General features: G+C 42.2%; 3 protein-coding genes across 5 annotated transcripts; all 3 read right to left on the reverse strand.

Annotated features, from left to right (window-relative positions):
* Positions 1 to 4265: 4265 nt before the first annotated feature.
* LOC128265012 (hornerin) lies at positions 4266 to 7112 on the reverse strand. Its single transcript, XM_053000780.1, has one exon. It carries the CDS (start codon positions 6180 to 6182, stop codon positions 4404 to 4406), a length of 1779 nt encoding a protein of 592 aa, XP_052856740.1. The 5' UTR covers positions 6183 to 7112; the 3' UTR covers positions 4266 to 4403.
* A 2085-nt stretch (positions 7113 to 9197) lies between these two features.
* Positions 9198 to 10077, reverse strand: LOC128265013 (lysozyme). The gene is made up of 3 exons (XM_053000781.1): positions 9903 to 10077; positions 9503 to 9652; positions 9198 to 9432 (listed from the first exon to the last, which is right to left on the reverse strand). The coding sequence occupies exons 1-3, from the start codon at positions 10057 to 10059 to the stop codon at positions 9287 to 9289; spliced, it is 453 nt and encodes a 150-aa protein (XP_052856741.1). The 5' UTR covers positions 10060 to 10077; the 3' UTR covers positions 9198 to 9286.
* A 1040-nt stretch (positions 10078 to 11117) lies between these two features.
* Positions 11118 to 17749, reverse strand: LOC128265011 (ubiquitin carboxyl-terminal hydrolase 45). 3 transcript variants are annotated; one of them, XM_053000778.1, is made up of 5 exons: positions 17553 to 17749; positions 16650 to 17083; positions 15089 to 15705; positions 13813 to 15026; positions 11118 to 13185 (listed from the first exon to the last, which is right to left on the reverse strand). In XM_053000778.1, the coding sequence occupies exons 2-5, from the start codon at positions 17040 to 17042 to the stop codon at positions 11930 to 11932; spliced, it is 3480 nt and encodes a 1159-aa protein (XP_052856738.1). In that variant the 5' UTR covers positions 17043 to 17083; positions 17553 to 17749; the 3' UTR covers positions 11118 to 11929. The 3 variants fall into 3 exon arrangements, with proteins under 3 accessions (XP_052856738.1, XP_052856739.1, XP_052856737.1); XM_053000779.1 differs by lacking the exon at positions 17553 to 17749 and adding an exon at positions 17267 to 17488; XM_053000777.1 differs by lacking the exon at positions 17553 to 17749 and adding an exon at positions 17165 to 17278.
* Positions 17750 to 19950: the final 2201 nt, after the last annotated feature.

Below are 19950 nucleotides of genomic sequence, written 5' to 3' on the forward strand. Positions count from 1 at the left end.
TAAGAGTGTATTGTTTTGTTAATAGGTAGTAGTATATTTTAAAAAATATGTTATGTTATGATTTTCATATTACGCATATGCGAAAATTACCTGATTGTATCATTTTTTTCCGTTTTATTTTCCTGTTATTCTAAATATTAAAAAACTCAAAATAATCAGTGTTTAATATCTGATTCCAAAAAAAAAAAAAAAAAACAAATAAGCTGGTATTCTGAAGCAAAATAATTTGCCAAAAATATCGCGCATACGCAACGTTGACCTCGCAATTGCACTTTGTGTCTTTACATCTTGTTTTGGGTGGTTGTATACTTTAGAAGTTGTAATATAACAACATGTATAATAACAACATGATTTTCATATCAGGGCTCATGCAAAATCGACCTGGCTTATTGTATATTTTCTTTAATCTAATCAATTCATCTCTCAACATATTTTCAGGTTTTAATTGCTGTTAATGGTTCTTGCTTACTCAACATTCTAATTAACTAAACACAACAAAGTAGCGGGTGCACTGAAGTCCAAATATTTGTCTTAAATATCGCGCATACGTAACGTTGTCCTTGCGAATTGCACTTTTTATCCTTACATCTGGCTCCCACTGTTCCGTCTTCATCTTTTCCCTTGTTTGTTTAGCCCTGGTGGCTGGTGGAAATGGAACCAAAAAGCATGGTCATGGAATATTAGGGGGCAGGAGAAACAAAACCAGAACCAGAACCGTAAAGGTTGCGTTGCCGGACAAGAGCTGCATACGAAATGCGTTGCAACTGGGCTAAGGGTTATCATTGGCCGGGCGGGTCGGGGAAAGGTGTCGGGGTCACCTCCCGCCCATTGTTACACTTTCCACTGCTCTGGCACTCTGCTCACGTAACATTCGTATAACTTTCTGTGTATCTGCATTCGCACCTAGCAACGCCCTGTCCCCCTGACAAATATCTATTGTGTAGTATTACGGCGGCCATTGTTTGCCAGTTAGCCGAGAGTGGAGGTCCCGAAAAAAGAAAACTATCACGTTGGGGGGCAACAAGGAGAACTGCTGTCATCTCAGCTTATTTGCCATGATATTACAGAGCAGGAATGCCATTCAGTACTGCAACGGGGTGCATACTTTTCGGCTGTCATTATTAAGCAGAACAGGCCAACAAAGGCGAAATCGCTCCAGCATTCTACGGGATCTGCAGAGCATTGTAATATATTTATTGTGTTTTTCTATGACAACCTATGCCATTGCTTTGTGCAGTTCCCCGCACTCACTACTCAGGGTCAATTAAATTCCCAGAAATTGAGGAATAAATGATACAGAAATGCAATGGAATCTTTTTAATATACTGCTGTTTACATTAAGGCGCTTTATTAACTTTACTATTTTTAGAGTACTCATTTGAAGTAAACCCTAGTTTCCCAAGTCAAAACAAGGAATACAGAAAATTTAAGTTTATTTTAATAAAAAGTGTTTCGACTCCCGAGTTTACCTTCCCATTTGCCCGCTGCGTTTGTCACACACAGAAATAAGCCCCTAAGTTTTTTCCACCTGTTTGAAGGAAATGAAGAAAATTATTAAAAAATATATATACTATATATATGTACGTATCGTTTGAAAGTAAAATCTCAAATGGGGCGAAACAGGAAGTGGGGTTCGAAGAAACGAGTAGGATGTGGTGGATCCTTTGCTAAGATTGAATTTTAAGCTTTCGACAATGACGACAACGGAAGGATTTGCGCCACGTCCCCGTTTCCCGCCGCAATTTTCCCCGCCTTTCCCGCCGATTTTCCGCGCGTGACTTTGTTTTAGCATTACGCTGTTACAGCTTCCCTCTTCGTGTTTTTATTTTGCCAACATGTGGCAAAATTATTTCCGCTCAAAAATCCACTTCCGGCAGAGTCCCCCATTCATGGCACACTTTCAGTTTTTTGGTTTGTTTTTTATTTTCCCCTTCAATCGCTCTTACTTTTTGGAAAATTGAAAAACAGATAGCTTTTCGGTTGCAGTAATTCTCAGTTTTGAACCAAGTGAAGACTTGCTTGTGACAATGAAGGTTGAGCAGTGAAGGTTAAAAACTCTTTTTCTATTTATGTAATACCAAAATAAAGATTTCTACATTTAGTCTACAATGCAAGCTTGATTTTTGTATAAGTTTTGAAATGTAAATATATTACAAACTTATAAAACACAATTTCTAACACTTTAAACATCGTTTTTAAATTAGCTTAGCCGTGATCTCAAACTATGTTTTTTTCTCACTGTTCAAATTGACTGACAAAAACAAACCAACTTTATGAAATGTCAGTAAGCAACATAAAACAACGAGCTACAAAAAAAGCAAAAGAAAGTTGCTGCTCCTGTCACATTGTCACAAAAAATTGAATAAAGTTTTCCTTTGAAAATGTACGCTTAGATTTGTTTTTGTGTTTTTTCACTCACCTGTTGCCTGCCGTTTGACGAGGGAAAGATGATTTTTTTCCAGGACGGCGACTTCCTGGTCCGCCGCTCAAAAGGTCATGAGTTCCTTAAGCTTAAGCTCAAACGCCCCCGTAGTTTGCGGTGTTTTATTATTAAACAGCACTTAAGCCACGCAGGCCAACTACCCGGCGTTTCTTCAACTTTGGCCCACAACTCCGGTGGGTCCGTACCCCCAGAGCCCCCCCCTTTTATACACATCGTACGCCCCATTCCCGCCGATCTGCCAGACAAGCTATAGACAAAAGCAATTCCCATTCGCCTGCCGCCCATTAATTAGGGGAAACTTGCGCGTGGTCGGGGCAAAGTGTTCCTCATGGGGGTGTTCCCAGTATTTGACTCTCTTAGCGCTCTCTTAAGCTAACAAAAGCAGGAGAAAGCTGGAGAGTGTGCACCCTGCACTGGAGACAAAAAGTGTATTTGGTAGTATTGTACATTATAAGCCCTCCCCTCAAAGATTTGCTAAGCTTACGTTTTTGGTTTTTTTTGAGCAGGAATTGTATAGTACAAGCCCCTGAGGGATTTTCTAAGCCTACATATTTAAAAAAATCATAAGGAAGTTACTAGTCCATTTCCAAGATGGGTAATTTTCGTTTATGTTTATTAACTTTTTTGTAAATTTGTGTTATTTGTATTTTAGATATTCAGTGACCATTACTTTAATATTGCCGCGTTTCATATAGATGATTTGATTGTCGTTTATACCCAAACTAAGGAACTGCTTAGCTCTTCTCCTGCGCAACTGAGAACAGTTGCCTGCAAAGTGTTCTCGAAGCTCGAACTAATAGGGGAAGGTCCATCCAAACATCCATTCACATCCCGCAACCATTCCATCAACAAGATGTCCAGCTAATTAAAGGCTACTGTGGTTGCTTAGGTTCTTTTAATTGGATTACCTTTCAGTTGAGCACCGTCCATATAATCAAATTTACCTAGGTGCAACACCTGAAAACGGAAAGATAGGGGCTATCATTTACAAGGCCTTGTCGATAAGGTGTCTTTAAATCGTCATTTGAGTGGGGAAAACCTCTCTAGGAATACCCTTCTTATCTAGATTCGTCATGCCCTAAGCCTTATGACCTTTCCACTATCTGTTCGATACTTAAATACCCTACCACACGACACCACTAACAAAACTAATTATTCGCACGGTCATTATTTATTTGAAATTGTTCTTTTCACTCCCTTTGAGTACTTAAATGTCTCTAAATGGGATTAAATTTGTTTTGGCCATTTTTGACCGCTTTGTGTGCGTTTTTGATGTTCTAATCATTGTCGATGCGTTAATAATGCAATTTAATAATTTGCCATGGCTAACTCAGCCGAGTAGTCAAATATAATTAAGTAATGTAATTATAGGCGGGAACCCAATTTATCAGTTTGCTAATCCAAAAAACAGTGTTTTAATAAATAAGTAACAAATTGCTGAACTGGAAAATAAATAAATATATGTGCAATTTTGTGAGAATGTTCAACACTCCCAAATATATATACAACTGATTTTTCTTTGGTTTTTTACTTTTTTTGGATTGATGTATTCATTTAATCCCGAAAACAGTATGGAATGAGGACTATATGTTTAACAAATTACAATCAAATTCGATGTATTGGTCAATAAAAAAATTTATTTTTTTGGGAGAGTTTCAAACACTTTATAATTTATTTTATTAACCTTTTTTTTGGACTGATATATAGTTTTAAATGTGTTTTTTATCTGACAATAAAAAAAAAGAGTTTCCAACACTCCATAATAAATACAACAGATTTTTCTTTGGTTTTTTGTTTTTATTAACTTTGTTTTTGATTGATATATAATTTTAAATGTTTTTTTTTGTATACAATAATAAAGCTTTTTTGGGGGTATATAAATACAATGTGTTACAACATACACATTGAAAGTACATTGAAGGAATTTTGATGTTGGTCTTAAATGCCAGAGCGCGAAAGCCTAACCACGATGGGGTCCATGATGCTTTCCATGACCATGTTTTCCGTGCTTCTTTTTGCCCTTCTTGCACTTTTCCTTTTCCTTGTCCTGGCCTGCGTTCTCCTTGCCCTTTCCGCACTTTTCCTGACCCCTGGAATGGGATCTCTGCTGCTCCCTCTGGCGTTGGGATCGTGATCGCGATAGTGAACGACCGCGACGATCTAGGCCCTCGGCTGGTGGTCCTCCAAAGGGAATGGCTGGCGGAGGTCCTTCAGTGGTCGGTCCATGGTGGAAGAAAGGGCTGCCGAAGAGTGCTCCTTTAGTGGGAAACTCCAGCCTGCGGTGATGAGGTCCATGATGCGAATCGAAATGCAGGCCTTGGTGGGGAGGCCCAAAGTGATGGCCATGGTGTCCGGGAAGAGGCCCAAAGTGATGGCCATGGTGTAAAGGATGAGGCCCAAAGAGATGGTCATGGTGTCCCGGATTCGGCCCAAAGTGATGGCCATGCGGAGGTCCAAAATGATGCCTGTGACCGTGATGGCCGCGCCTGTGCCTCATCTGCACTTCACTATCCGAACTGGAGCTGGAACTCGATGAGGAGCTGGAACTCGAGGAGGAGCTGGAAGAGGAGGGCTGCCTCCCGCCCCTTCCCCTGCACTTGCCCCTGCCCTTCTTGGTCTTCTTCTCATTCTCGGTACTGGAGCTGGAGCTAGAGCTGGAACTGGATTTGGATCTCTTGACCCTGCACTTCTTCTCCCCCCGCGAATGGGAACCAGAACGGGAGAGGGATCTCTCTACTCGACGGTCATGTGGTCGACACGGGTGGCCATGTCCGTATCCGTATCCCGGTCCGAATCCGAACGCGAATCCGAGATCTCCACGATGGTCGTGCCCAGGTCTAGGCAGCGATCGGCTCCTCCGGCAGGCCGCGGCATTGTCCAGGGCCCACGGCAGGCCCATCCACCGAAAAAACTGTCTCTGATCCTGCCAAGGACTCATGCAGGACCGCCTGTCGCAGTCAAAGGGATGGGGTCCGAAATGGTGTCCAAAATGGGGTCCACCGTGGGGTCCAAAATGGGGTCCACCGTGGGGTCCAAAATGGGGTCCAAAGTGGGGTCCCAAGTGATGGTGATGTCCGGGACGACTATGATGACCATGATGACCAGGTCCATGACCATGTTTGTGGCCATGCTTGCGCCCATGTTTGTGGCCATGCTTGTGGCCATGCTTGTGGGCAATACCATGACCATGACCATACCTATGACCAAAGCCATGGTGGCCACGGGGTCCTCGGCGCCAGGGATTGCGACCCCAGCCGTAGCCGTAGAAGTTGACCAGCTCATCCTCCTCCTCCTCCTCCGACGAACTGGAACTCGAGCTGGAGGAGCTGGAACTGGAGGAGCTGGAGGAGCTGCTGTCGGAGGACACCTTTTCACCCGCCTTATTCGTCTCCTTGGCCAGCTTCTTATCCAGCTTCTTTGCCAGCTTCTTGGCCTTCTTGCCGTCCTTCTTGGCCTGCTTCTGCTGCTGCTTCTTGGATGGCTTGGATACCTGCTCCTTGTCCTGCAACCTGGCCTCCTCCTCGGCCAGCAGGATCATGGCCTGCTCCAGCATGCGCTGCACCTTGGTCACCTTCTTGAGGGCCTTGCAGTAGCGCTTGTCCGAGGACTTGCTTGGAGCACACCTTTCCTCCCGCTCCTTGGGAGCAGGGAGCTCCTCGTCGAACTCAATGTCGCAGTCGAGCAGCTCCTGGGGAGTCTGCTCCCGATCCTGCTCCTGCATGTTGGCCAGTTCTTTCATCTTGGTTTCTCTCGGCGACTTAGCTTCGATGGTGTAATATTGTTTTGTCTTGGATTGTTTGGATTTTCTTGTCTGCTTTTCTGTTTGGTGTTCTGTTCGCTGGGAGGCGCTCTTTTTCAAAGCTGAAAGCTTGGGAACTGATGACAACCCCTCGCCGGCCGGCACTTTTTATACGCTCCGGCCGTCGGCGTTCGTCGGCACTTTGCGGCGCCAGCAGAGCGGTAAAGCGGCCAACTGGAGGGGCGGTGGGTTGAGCGGCAGCGGCAAGGGTGGCGGCAATAACGCCCCACTACTCGAACACTGCAAAATGCGTCGCAGACAAAGGGAGAGCCATTGGGGTACAGTGGAACTCCTATGGGCCAACATGAATCCCCATACAGACACATACAGAAAAAAAAACCTTGATTTTAAGAAAATGTTCTATCCTTATGTAATAATATACTTATTATGCCCTTAAAGATGAGCCATATATATTTAGGAACAAATTACTTAAACCTGCTTTCAGCTTAAAGAATCACTTAAGCCCGAAATAATAATCATTAGTAAAATACTTTTAACTTGAATGGAAATATTATAGTCATCGACATTTCTTTTATTTTTATTATTATGGCCATTTAATTTTCTGACCTATTTAATGTGGAAATCTTAGCAAACTAATTTAAAATAATTACATAATTTGCCATTTGTGACGCCATCTTTAATAAAATTTCAATAAAATCAACGATAGGGTGGCTCGACTGTTGCCGATTGCTCTCTCACGAACACCAACGAAACTGGATTTTGTTTGCACAATTCGCTATCGACTACGTGGGTTTAGCGTCGTTCTCTGATTGTCGGCTAAAAACAAAAAACAAAACAAAATAGAGAGCAAACAAAGAGCAGAGAATTTTTTCCACAAATTGCGCCATGTGATGAAATAGCCCCAATCCAAAAAAAATAATAAATATAAATATAATATAAATAAATAATAGTGATCCAAGTAAATGAAATCGAGTTTATGCTGCATTTCCCAAGTTTATGAAAATATCGAAATTGATACAGAACAGTCTGGAAATTAGAAAATGTGGAAGCCTCCAGACAAAGTTCACAGTCCACAAAAAACCGGATTCACTTTGCTGGACATTTTGGTAAAAGGGACCAAGGATCATGTCATTCATTTTCATCTCAAATGGATATCCACAAAATGATCCACAATCACTGTTCTAGTGATCGCTCATGCACTTTGTTGATCGCATCATCTGTAAAAACACTAATCAAACCTGGACATAACTTGCATTTTAATCAATTTAGGTCATTTTTTCTTTTTATTTTATATATATTTTTAAACATTTTTATTTAGATTATTTTTTAAATCACAATAATATTTATTATTCATAATTTAACTGCACTGCATATCTAATCAACACAAATATTACGCAACATAGAACATTATATTATTAATATATTTTTAAGATCAGACTTAAAAAACCCGATTTATCTCATAGAAATAATTTATTCATTGTTATTTGCAAGCAAAATATTATTTGAAACATATTTTTAAATAAACTGTTTAATGGTTCTTACAAAAACATTTTTAATAACTATTGTACACAATCTCAAGATTTCAATTGGAAAATAAATTTTATTTCATCACACAGATTTTTTTAAAACTCATGTTTCTATAAGAATCCCTCATTGATTTTTTCACAATTTTTATAAGCATTTCGTAGTATGAAAAAAAAAGGCAAAATAGATTTAAATTCATAGATAGAAGATGTTATATGATTTTCGGTCACCCAACGCAAGATCAAAAAGAGCGCATCATTTTTTTTTTGTATTTCATTTTTATTCACGTAGTTTTTTAAGATAATAGGGGGATTTGGAAAGATTTCATTCGAGATCATTTCAGGGGGGTGCACTTATATATTAAATGGGAGTAGAGGTTTTTATGACGACTTGGGACTTGAACACGAAAACAAAAAATAAGTATTACACTTGAGTTTTTATTTTGGATTCAACTTTATCACACCGCAGCTCCACGACTAAGGCCCAAGACCACTTGATCAGCCAAAGCTCGCACAGTTGCTTTGGAGAACCGGTTCGGGGAAGGGAAAGGAGTCACATTATTATATATATGTATTTTTAGACGGGGCGGGAGGGTCTTATATAAGGGGTTCAGAAATCAGGGGCAAACACAATATCACATGCCAGTAATTTACATGGCATATACTTCGCAAAGTATATCTACATATATTGTAATATGAGAGTGTATCTCTGGCACTGGGCACTGGAATTTTCTTTTCTTGACTTTTCTTATATTCCATGTTTTTTTTTGTTTAGTTCTTGGTCAAGTCTTTTTTGAACAAGTTGAAACGAAAAAAAACGATCCGAATCGTTCGGCCGATGTCGCCAAATGAAATCCCACGTTTGTACGAGTCCGAAAGCCCCACGTAAGCTAGATAGTATGGTCCCCCTATATAAAAAGTGAGTAAGTGGGGTGATTTCACGAGGTGACTCAATTGCTCTGAAAAGCTAAAAAAGTTTTTACGAAAAAGCTGAAGAGCAAAAAGCTTGCTATAACTTGAAAATGAATTTATGTGGGAAAATATAATATAGAGAGAACAAAATCGTAAAAGCTATTTGCATAGTATTTAATTGATCGTAAGATTTTTCAAGCTTCACAACGGTTACATTTTGCAGTAAAATATCCATATATTTGAATATTTATTTAAATTATGAAGTGCGTAGGTAAATTTAAAAAACAATTTTGAATGGGGTATCATTTTGTAAAATTCGGTATTTTGAGAAAAAAACATTTTTACGGAATCAATTTGTGGTCTGATGGCCAAAAGTCAAAACAATAAAATTGTTTTGAATTTAAAGGTTTTTATGTTAGTCAAGAATAACATTTTCAACAAGCATATACTAAATTTATAAGTTTTTAATTAAAAAAATTTTTTTAATTTAATACTCAAACGACACCGGAAACTTAACAACTTTGTCATTATTAATCCCAATATATGTTTGTTTCGGGTATTTTGTAAAGTGATGATTATTTTATTTTGATTATGCTCAATTCAAATACAGATGACTTCTGCTGACCCCATTAAATCACTTATTGTTTGCTAAATCCCGCAGATGACCTTAAGATTAGGCAGATTTTGGGTGTTGCGGCAGTAGCGTTGCCAACCATTCCAGTGCCGAAAGCCATCGGATGTCTGGATGCGCTTGGCACAAGCAGCCGATTCCCTAAGATTTTCATCGAGAAGATCTAAAAAATAGAGTGCGACAATAGAGAAAATTACAAAATTATTATGGACATCCTGGAGGACTATTCTGACCTTCGCACTTGACATTGCAGGTGCCCCCGGATCTTCCCTCCTGACAAAACCTGCTGTTGATCTGGAACAACCCGAAGTTGCGTGATCCATTTGGATTCGTGATGATCCTGCTGGTCTCCAATCCACTCTCGTGCTCCAGCAAACAGATCCCTAAGATGAAGAAACACGAAATCATATAACTCGAATGAATTCTCTTTAGTTACTGATTTTTTATTTTTTAATGTTTTAATAATGTTATGATAGCCCCCAAAATAATCTGGGCTTTAAGACAATACAAAATATTTGTTCAATCAATTTCGGAAAGTTTTTATAGTGTTTACTCATTACAAAGATACAAACTATGAAAATATCTATTTTATCGGCAAATATCTTTGTTATATTATTTAATTTTTCCACTCACAATTGGAGAGCAGACTGCGTTCAAAACCATGCTGATCGAGCAGTTTCCGGGCCAGTTCGCAGCGCAAGAACCGCTTGGCCGAAGCCACCCCGGAATCACAGGCGAGGAGCAACCCCAATCCCAGCCAGCACCACAATCCGAACAATGGAGCTCTCATTGTGCGACTGGAGGAAATCGATGGAACCGCCGGAAAACAGAGCTTTGAGCGTCTAGTGCGACGTGACCTTGGTCACCTGGCTCCGGAATGGAATAGGATGAGATGGGGTCAGATGGGATCGCTGATCGACTGATAAGCTGGGAACGGGAATGAAAATATCATCACTCAAATTCTACTTTATAAAACTTGCCTCAATATATTGGGACTTAAATTTAATCCACTAAAATACATATTTAAAATCAATTTTGAATCGTAAATTTTATTGTTATTTCTTAAAAGACTTTCATTAATAACGTATTTATCACAAATATGTTTTTATATTATAGCCGAAAAGGTAGGTTTATCGTATCTTTTTATTGGTTAAAAATTCATTTACTTTACTTCATACATTACATGTAGATGTTACATGTAAGCTTTGTTGTGAATTATACAGGCATGATGTATTTTTCCCGAAAGTTGCTTTCTGCTTTTACTTTTATTTGTTGAATTATAAAGAAATTCTAGCTTTACCAAAATACACTACTAAATTTTAAAACGAAGCCTATGTTAATATGCGTGGATAGTGCCGGATCTTTCTGAACAAGTTGAGCTCTTTAAAATATTTCAAATTTTAAAAAATTTTCCAAATGTCGTTCTTAAATATTTGCTAACCAAATAGGTATTTAACCCGATTTTAAGGTGTTTAACACGATCAGTGGCGCCAATTCCTAACCTCGTTCTCAAACATCTCAAAAAAAAACATCCTCTTCGTCACAAATCAAATAAATCACAAGCGAACTTTTTGCTTTCTCAAATCGTTTCTCTCTTTAATATACATGGTTAATTATCATAATTTAATCGATAGTTAAGCCTAGGTCATAAGATAAACTGTGTTGTATATTTATGTTTCGCTATTGTATAAATCTCTATTGTTACCATTTCGTTCGCTATGTAGGTTCAAAACATTTACTTCTCGGCTGAAATTGTAAATATCTAAGTGGGCGGTATGTGTATATGGGCCCGTAATATAGTGTGTATATATAGTAGGTGTATATAAGTTAAGTTACTGCAAAGTTAAGTTTATTGGCAGAAGCGAGCAATTGGTTGTATTTATTTCATTCGTATTCGTTATAACTTATGAACATCAGCAAATAGTTTTTCTCTTGGCTTTATTCCTTCTCGTTTTCCCTTCGTATTTCTTGTTGGTTTGGATATTCAGTTTACGGCGATCTTCTTTAGGTTTTTCCGAGCTTTTCTTAAGTTTATGGTGTGTGTGTGGTTTAAGTAACGTTCTGTCATAGTTCTGGACAATGTTGGAACCAAGAGAACTTGCAACCAATAAACATTTTAATTTCCCTTTAGTGTCTTTTCGAAAACTACTAATAAAAAAATAAATCTAAAACTAAACAATATCCAAAACTCCTGAAATTTAAAATGAGTGCGCGTGTGTCTTCCTCCGTTTCCTTTAACTAACTAAAGCTTGTCCCAAAAAAGTTAACCAAAATTGTACAATGAATTTTGAGTGGGAGAAACCAAATGCATTTGGCATGTGTGAGTATCTGCCTTCTCTTTCACTTTCTCCGCCACTCTGTCTCTTTCTGCGTCATCAGTCCAACGGGAAATGCAGTTTTCAAAAAATTAATAATAAACAAAAGTTGGACTTTTGGGGAAGGGGAGCGAAACTAACAACGAACCCAGCGAAAAAAAAAATTAAAATTAATAAATGTATATGTATAGCATGGTCCTAAGCTAGTTGATGGAACAAATCATCTGTCAGACTCCCCTTCCCGGTTAGACTCCCGCGACATGTTCCTATGTTCCTACTCATCACTCGTCCTCATCCTTATCCTCATCCTTATACTCATTCCCCAAGGATCTTATCATCGAGGGTCTAGTAGATGCGCTCGTAGAAAAGCAGATACGCCTGGGCCTTCAGCGCCGTGTCCTCGCTGACCTCCTGGACGCGGGAGTCGGACACGTAATACCATTTGCCCGGCGGCGCCTGCACGTGGGCGGCCTCCTCCTGTGGCGTTTGCTGCTGCGGCGACTGCTCTTCGAGGGGCGTGGCCGGGGCATTGCCCTCGTCGGAGGTCGATGAGTTACTGCTGGAGTTGGTGAAGTCGTCGCTGTCGTCCATCGCATGCAGATGCATCTCGCGCGCCTTCTCCTTGGCCAGCAGCTCCTCCAGTTTCTTGAGCTGGTCATCGTCCTGGTCGAGCTCCGCCTTGCTGCCGTGCGGCAGGAACTTCCAGCGCTTGTCCTCCGGCGTCACCTTGGGCCTCACCTTCACGTACGCCGTGTAGTGGCCGCCGTACATGCCGCCGGAGTGCTCCACCACGCCGTACAGAGCGTACAGCAGCTTCTTCTGCTTGCGATCAATGTTCGGCAGGTTCTTCACCTTGGAGCCGCAGAAGGCGGCGATGTCCAGCAGATTGGGATAGCTCACCGGACGCGTCAGCTTGCGGAAGATGCAGCGCGGGCCCAGCTGGAAGCGCTTCAGGTGCAGAATGAGCACCGCCGGCGGACTGGACACGAGCAGCTGCTTGGTGGCATTGGTGTTCACCGACTTGGCCTTCGGATCGCTGCCGTTGATCCGCAGCGTGCAGCTGTCGCAGCCCACCTTGTTTTGGCCCGTCATCAGCTCCACGGCCGTGAAGTTGTTCATGCAGGACTGCACGGAGCACTCGCCATCCTCGCACTGGTAGCGCGGTGCTATCGTGGTGCTCCAGTCCGAGTAGCTCTGCGTGCGCACCCGCTTCGCACGGGCCTGGGCTTGGGCCACAGCCTGAGCTTCGGTTTGGGTTTGGGTCTGGGTCTGGGCCTGGTTCTGGCTTTGTGGCTGATTCTGTGTCTGGCTGGCGGTATCATCCGGCTGCGCGGTTGCCTCCCCTGCAGCGCCATTGAGTGCGCCCTGCTGCTCGCCACCTCCCACCGATATCTGGCGGATCAGGGATGCCCCCTTCTCGGAGAGGCCTGCACTGACCAGGCTCGCGGGCGCAGAGGCCTCCTCCAGGGCGCCCGATGATCCCGAAGATCCGGATCTGAAACCCGCATTGTTGTTGCCCGTAGAGTTGGTGTCGTTGGTGGCATTGGTGCTCGTGCTGCTGTTGCTGGCGGTGGGTGCCGGACTAGTGGCGATACCCGAGTCTGGAATGGGTCGCGATCGAAAGGAAAATGGATTAGTCAAAAACTAACTTCATTCAGTCTGAACAAGTACAAGCAATAAAATAACTCTATAAATAGTTCACAACATATACGCAAATCTATTGATTGACTGATACTTAAATAAATATGCATTAACGCAGAATATTGACCTAATTTTTGGCTTGCCAAATAGAATTCGCACTTGCCTAAAAGCATCACTTTTAAGTCTATATTCAAGTAGTTCCCAATACACAAATCTATCGACTGATAGTGATAGCTTTGTGAAATTCAATATTATTTGTAAGTTTGAATGCATTTTAAAGGTAATTAAAATAAATTAGTAAATTTATAGTTATTGAAATGTTAGTGGTAACCTAGCTAAACCTAGCTGAATGAATTTAAATGAATAAATCTCTTGATTGACTGATGCTGATAGCTCAGTATAAATAAAAAAGCAATAATGCAGAGTATTGAATTTTTGTTGCGTATGCTAAACAAGATTGTTTCTACATTTGAATGCACTTTAAAGGTTATTTTTGTCAATTACAAACTTGGCAAATGAATGAAAACAAAACACACCCAATCAACCAATTATTACTTATTGAAAAGGTAGTAAGCTGAAAGACTCACCATTCTCGTCCTCCTCCAGCGAGTCCTTGTCCATGTGCTCCGGCGTGTCGTCGCGCTTCTCGTTTAGCGGCTGGGCATTGCCGTTGCTGTCCGTGTAGAACTTGGCCGAACCACCGGCCGAGGAAGCGGATGCGGAGGTGCTCGACGACGCATTGTTGGTCGAGGGCGGGGCGGTGTCTTCCACCAGATTGTCCTCCACATCGGCGTCGGAATGCTCCGAGGTGGTCACGCTGGACGAGGTGGTGTCCTCGGCGGTCTGGTCCTTGGGCTGTTCGGGGACATTGCTGTCCTGGCCAGCGTCGCCAGATGCGCCCAAGGAGGCCAGCGCTGGGTCCGGCGATTCCGCTGACTTCACGAAACCATTGACATTTCCTCCGCCGCCGCTAGCATTGCCGTTCAGCTTGAGGCTCAGCTTCTGGGCCTGCTTGTGGCGCTGGTTCTTGGCCGCCCTCTTGGCCTTGCGCTCGCGCTCCTTCTCCTTCTTCACCTGCGACTTGGAAGGGCCCAGGGCTCCCTCCTGATCGGCGTGCAGGAAGAAGGACGACGACGACGAGACCGTGAAGTTGACGCTGCCCTCCGTGAACTTGGTGTTGATCGCCGGCTGACTGGCGGCGGTCTGGTTCTGGGCGGAGGAGCTGACGCTGGAGCCGCTGGCCGCCAGCGAAAGCTCCGGGCTCGGCTTGCGACGCTGCGGCGGCTGGGGCTTCTCCACGGCCACAGGCAGCGACATGTCCAGGAAGTACTCGTGCCGCGAGGACACGCTGTGGCAGTCCTGGCACGTCAGCGTCGACACGAGGAAGCCGCGGAACACCTGCTCTGGGCGCAGGATGCGGTCGCCGGCCTGGTTGCCGTAGATCTTGCATTTCTGGCGCATCACCTCCGACACACTGTTAATGTCCTGGTCCTTGTAGCCGAGGTTCTGCAGTATGACGCGCTGGTAGCGCTTCAAATCCTCGTTCCGCACACTTTCCAGCAGCTGGCGCAACAGCTCGTGGGCATCGTGCTGATCGCCGCCCGTGAACTGCGGACACTTGATGCACAGCTTTTCGAAGAGCTTGCTGGGCGTGAACACACTGCCGCCCGCCTGGAGCTCCTCGAGGGCTTGGGCCAAAGCGGCGGTGAGTCCGCCCCAGGAGGAGAGGGTGCCCTTGATCATGGGTAGCTCAATGTCGCCCTTGTCCTTCAGCTTGAAGGTGCCGCCGGGCAAAACGAATCTAGAACAAAGGAGCTCATCAGTTAGATCTCGTCATGTAGGCTCCATGTGGAGTGAACTTACTCCTCTCCCGGCTCCGCCAGTTCCCTTAGAACGGAGAGTAGGAACGGCGTCTGGGCGAGGCACTGCATCACCGCATTGAAGAAGCAAGTGTTGCCCAGATTAGTCAGTCCCCGCACCCTGGGCAGTCGGTCCAGTTCGTTGCGTGGCAACTCCACAGTCAGGAGCCGGCTGTTGCCATTGGCGGTAGCGGTGGCTGTGGCGCTTGCCAAGGTGCCGCCAATCCTTTTGGCCATTCCTGGCACACTGCTCAGCGAGCCGGCGGAGGAATGTCCCGAGCTGGGCGGCGGTGGCATCGGAATGGCCACCTGGCTGCTCCGGGTTCCTCCGCCAGCGGCGCCTGCTCCGCCGCCAACTTCCTCGAAGGATCCGCCCGTCATGGGCACCATGGGCGTAAGGTGCTCCAGCGTGGACTTAATCTTCTCCTGGAGGTAGACGATGGCGGGCGGAACGGGCGTGGCGGTGTTGGTGGGCGGCTTCTGGGCCAGCCGCTTGACCAGCTCCACGCACTCGAGCAGGTTCTTGCGCAGATTGGAGCAGATCTTCATGTCGCACTCGTAGCACCAGATGTCAAAGGAGCGCGTGTTCATGGCCAGAGCATGCGAGCCCGAGTGGGGAGTCTGCAAAAGGCAGGATAATGTCCACATAAGTATTTGATTAGAACTATCTACAGAAAGTCTGTGCTATAAGGTTAATTATATAATTTACAACGAAATTAATTATAAATGATGCTAGTAAGATTCAAACCTTACCTTACCTTGGAATTCTAGAATACAAATTATACTTCGAGGACTACATTTCTGCTTTAAATTATTGGTTCTAAAGATAATGCTATTAATTTAAGATGTTCTCATAAAAATATATATACATATGTCATATATATATATATTGTCATGAGACAATATAACATTTTATAAAATTTGTGCTGCTAAAAACTAAAAACCCTGTTTTTCACGTTTTTCTTTAATTTACCAACGTATTCGAAGCCATTTAGTTCTTATTTTGGCTATACTAAAGCTGTTTTTATACTGTAAAAAAAAAACAAATGTAAATTGAAATCAACTGCCAAAAAATGCATATCAATTCAATTTTAAAAGTTTTACCTCAAAACAGAACGGAAGTGAATCTTTGCCTTTGAATTGACAACATTTTTACATTTGCATAGAGGATTGACGAATCACTGCCTGTAAATTCTGAGGAAATCACTTTCGGCGGAACCGAAGAAAGGGAATGATAAAAACGATAAATGGGGTACATATTATTCAGAATCTGATGGACAAGACTAGATAAACGGAATTGAACATAAAAAACCGGGAAGGCAATTTAAAAGAGTAATGATAACAATAGAGGCATCATGGATATAGCAGTGCTAAATTTGAAGAGATCTCATGGATATCGGAACACAGAAAACATGAATTCGAATCCAGATTACACAGAATCTGATGTACAAGACAAGACAAATCAAATTGCTTTTAAAAGATAACTAGATAGAGGTATCATGGATATAAGAATGCTGAGTCTGAAGAGGTATCATAGGTATCTCTGTAGGATCTGCTCTGCCCACCTGGTAGTGCTCCAGGGCGTGCTTGTGCCGGGACCTTCCGCACAGTTGGCTGCCGCACTTGAGGCACAGCCACAGTGTGCTGTCAAACTCAATGTCCCCGGGTTCTCCGCCAGCTGCGCCGGAGGACCGAGCTGCTCCGTCTGGGCCGGTCGTCGTCTTGCCCAGCTTCAGGCACTGGGAGCACTCGTACAGGAGACCCGTCGGTTTCAGGACCCGCCGAAGTCCGGCCGCATCCACCGCCTTCTTGATGTGCTGGCAGCTGGCGGAGGTGGGCGTGGCTCCCTCCGCCTGTCCGGCGGAACCAAGTGCATTGCGGTGGTGCAGCTCCTCGTCGCCGGAGTCCGTTGAGCTCTGGTCGTGGTCGTGGCTGTCCGCCTGTCGCTTCTTCACCATGTCGAGCAGCTTCTTGGCCTTGGCCTCCTTGTGGGCGCGCCCTGTAGAGGATCAAAGGAGAAAATCTGGATTAGATGGATGGCAAAGGTTAGTTTGGTTATATTGGTGGGTCCGCTGCTTGCTTTCGAAGTAGGCAATCAGGCTGGATATCTGGGAGCGGGATCGGGACTGCCACATCGTTGTTGTGCTGCTCTCCATCCGGATTCGGGTTCGGATTGACTGACCTTATTCGCTTTGTTTGCTTTGTTGTCTTTCGTCACGTTTGGATTTTTGGCCCAGGATTTGAGGTTAAGTTCGTCGCCCCGCTGTTAGCCATCCATATTGGACGCCCCGGCGTTGCCCCGATTTCCCCTTGAGATATATATTTCAATGGTTCTATATATATGGGCCCCACTTCAGACGATTTCTCGGAATTTGAAAGGACTCGCAATCAGAACTCTCACACACACACACACTCAGGCCCCACACACAACTGCCTTTTGTTTTCCACAAATTCGTTTGCATTATTACCTTGAGTTCACTAGCTGCAAATTGCGTCTTTATATTATATACGTATTCTTTAAATCTTTACACACACATAAGCCGCCAGAAAGCACCAAATTTCAATAAACATTTTAATTTTAATTTGCAATGGTAAGGAAAGTAGAGGGGTGTAGAGGTGGTGTAGAGGTGGAGAAACATCGATGCCAGCATGAATGTCATCGATGTTTCCAAAATATCGGTTATATCGATTTTTACAGAGATTATCGATGGTTATCCGTCCACTTCTCTGTCTATCTGTTAGTTCGACGGTTTTCTTACATTTCGCGGTTAGTTCGACGTTTCGCTTACATTTCACTGCAAAACACAAACCCACCACAGCACGCCAATTCACCGCGAGACGTGAAGAAACATCGAAGCCAACATTGTTGTCATCGATGTTTGCGAAATATCGGTTATATCGATGTTTGACAGAGATTATCGAAGTTTATCCGTCTCTAACGATTTTTCTCGCAACTGTTAACACAGCACTTGCACGCGTTAACGTTTCCACTCCATTTCTTGCAAACCCTCTGTTATTATTCTTACTTGGCAAGAATATTGATTGCAATGTGCATAGACTAACAGTGTGTTGGGAATGGAGTGGTGAAAACTTATAGAATTTGATCAAGAAATGGGACGGAAAGTAACCTACCACACCAACACAAATTCACTTTTGTTTTAACAGAGACAAACATTCACCGACAATATTTTTTTTGTAACTCAGCTTAATGTTAGCAATGACTCAAACCAATGCTGGCGTACTTTTTTAAAGATAAGAATTTTTTGAAAATGGTACGTAACCCCGGTTCCATTCATTAAAATTTAAAGAAAATCAAATCGAAATCACAAACCAATTTTTTAACGCAGATTTTTAGAAAATTAAGCTACAAGTCTTTAAAAGTATGCCTTTTTAATATAGGACATTGGTAAGAAAAGTTATGGAATTAGAAGTGCTGGTTTTGGGTAATTTTTCTACAAAACCATTTTTGGAAATTTTAAATTTCATTAAATCGCCCAAAACATCGACTCCTTTTGTCAGGCCAAAATTTGAATGCAGATTCTTAGAAAACTAAACCACAAAACATAAAAACTTTGCCTTTTAAAAATCTGATATCTTTCAGAAAAGTTATGGAATTATATGTGCAGGTTTTGGGTCATTTTTCTACAAAGCCATTTTTGGCAAAAATTGAAAGGGGTTACATCATTAAAATTCCAAGAAAATCGACTCGAAATCACAAACCAATTTTTTAACGCAGATTTTAAGAAAATTAAGCTACAAGTCTTTAAATGTATACCTTTTTAATATAGGACGTCGGTAAGAAAAGTTATGGAATTAGAAGTTCTGGTTTTGGGTAATTTTTCTATCAAGCAATTTTTGGAAATTTTAAATTTTATTAAATCGCCAAGAACATCGACCTTTAATTACAGGCCAAAATTTAAATGCAGATTCTTAGATAATTAAACCACAAAACATAAAAACTTTGCCTTTTTAAAATTGGATATCTGTCAGAAAAGTTATGTGCAGGTTTTGGGTCATTTTTCTACAAAGCCATTTTTGGCAAAATTGAAAGGGGTTACATCATTAAAATTCCAAGAAAATCGACTCGAAATCACAAACAAATTTTTTATTGCAGATTTTTAGAAAATTAAGCTACATGTCTTTAAATGTATGCCTTTTTCATATAGGACATTGGTAAGAAAAGTTATGGAATTAGAAGTGCTGGTTTGGGTAATTTTTCTACAAAGTCATTTTTGGAAATTTTAAATTTTATTAAATCGCCAAGAACATCGACCTTTAATTACAGGCCAAAATTTAAATGCAGATTCTTAGATAATTAAACCACAAAACATAAAAACTTTGCCTTTTTAAAATCGGATATCTGTCAGAAAAGTTATGTGCAGGTTTTGGGTCATTTTTCTACAAAGCCATTTTTGGCAAAAATTGAAAGGGGTTACATCATTAAAATTCCAAGAAAATCGACTCGAAATCACAAACAAATTTTTTATTGCAGATTTTTAGAAAATTAAGCTACATGTCTTTAAATGTATGCCTTTTTCATATAGGACATTGGTAAGAAAAGTTATGGAATTAGAAGTGCTGGTTTTGGGTAATTTTTCTACAAAGTCATTTTTGGAAATTTTAAATTTTATTAAATCGCCCAGAACATCGACCTTTAATTACAGGCCAAAATTTAAATGCAGATTCTTAGATAATTAAACCACAAAACATAAAAACTTTGCCTTTTAAAATCGGATATCTGTAGGAAAAGTTATGGAATTATATGTGCAGGTTTGGGTCATTTTTCTACAAAGCCATTTTTGGCAAAAATTGAAAGGGGTTACATCATTAAAATTCCAAGAAAATCGACTCGAAATCACAAACCAA

This window comes from Drosophila gunungcola, unplaced genomic scaffold (genome assembly GCF_025200985.1).
Source record: "Drosophila gunungcola strain Sukarami unplaced genomic scaffold, Dgunungcola_SK_2 000088F, whole genome shotgun sequence".
Lineage (NCBI taxonomy): Eukaryota > Metazoa > Arthropoda > Insecta > Diptera > Drosophilidae > Drosophila > Drosophila gunungcola.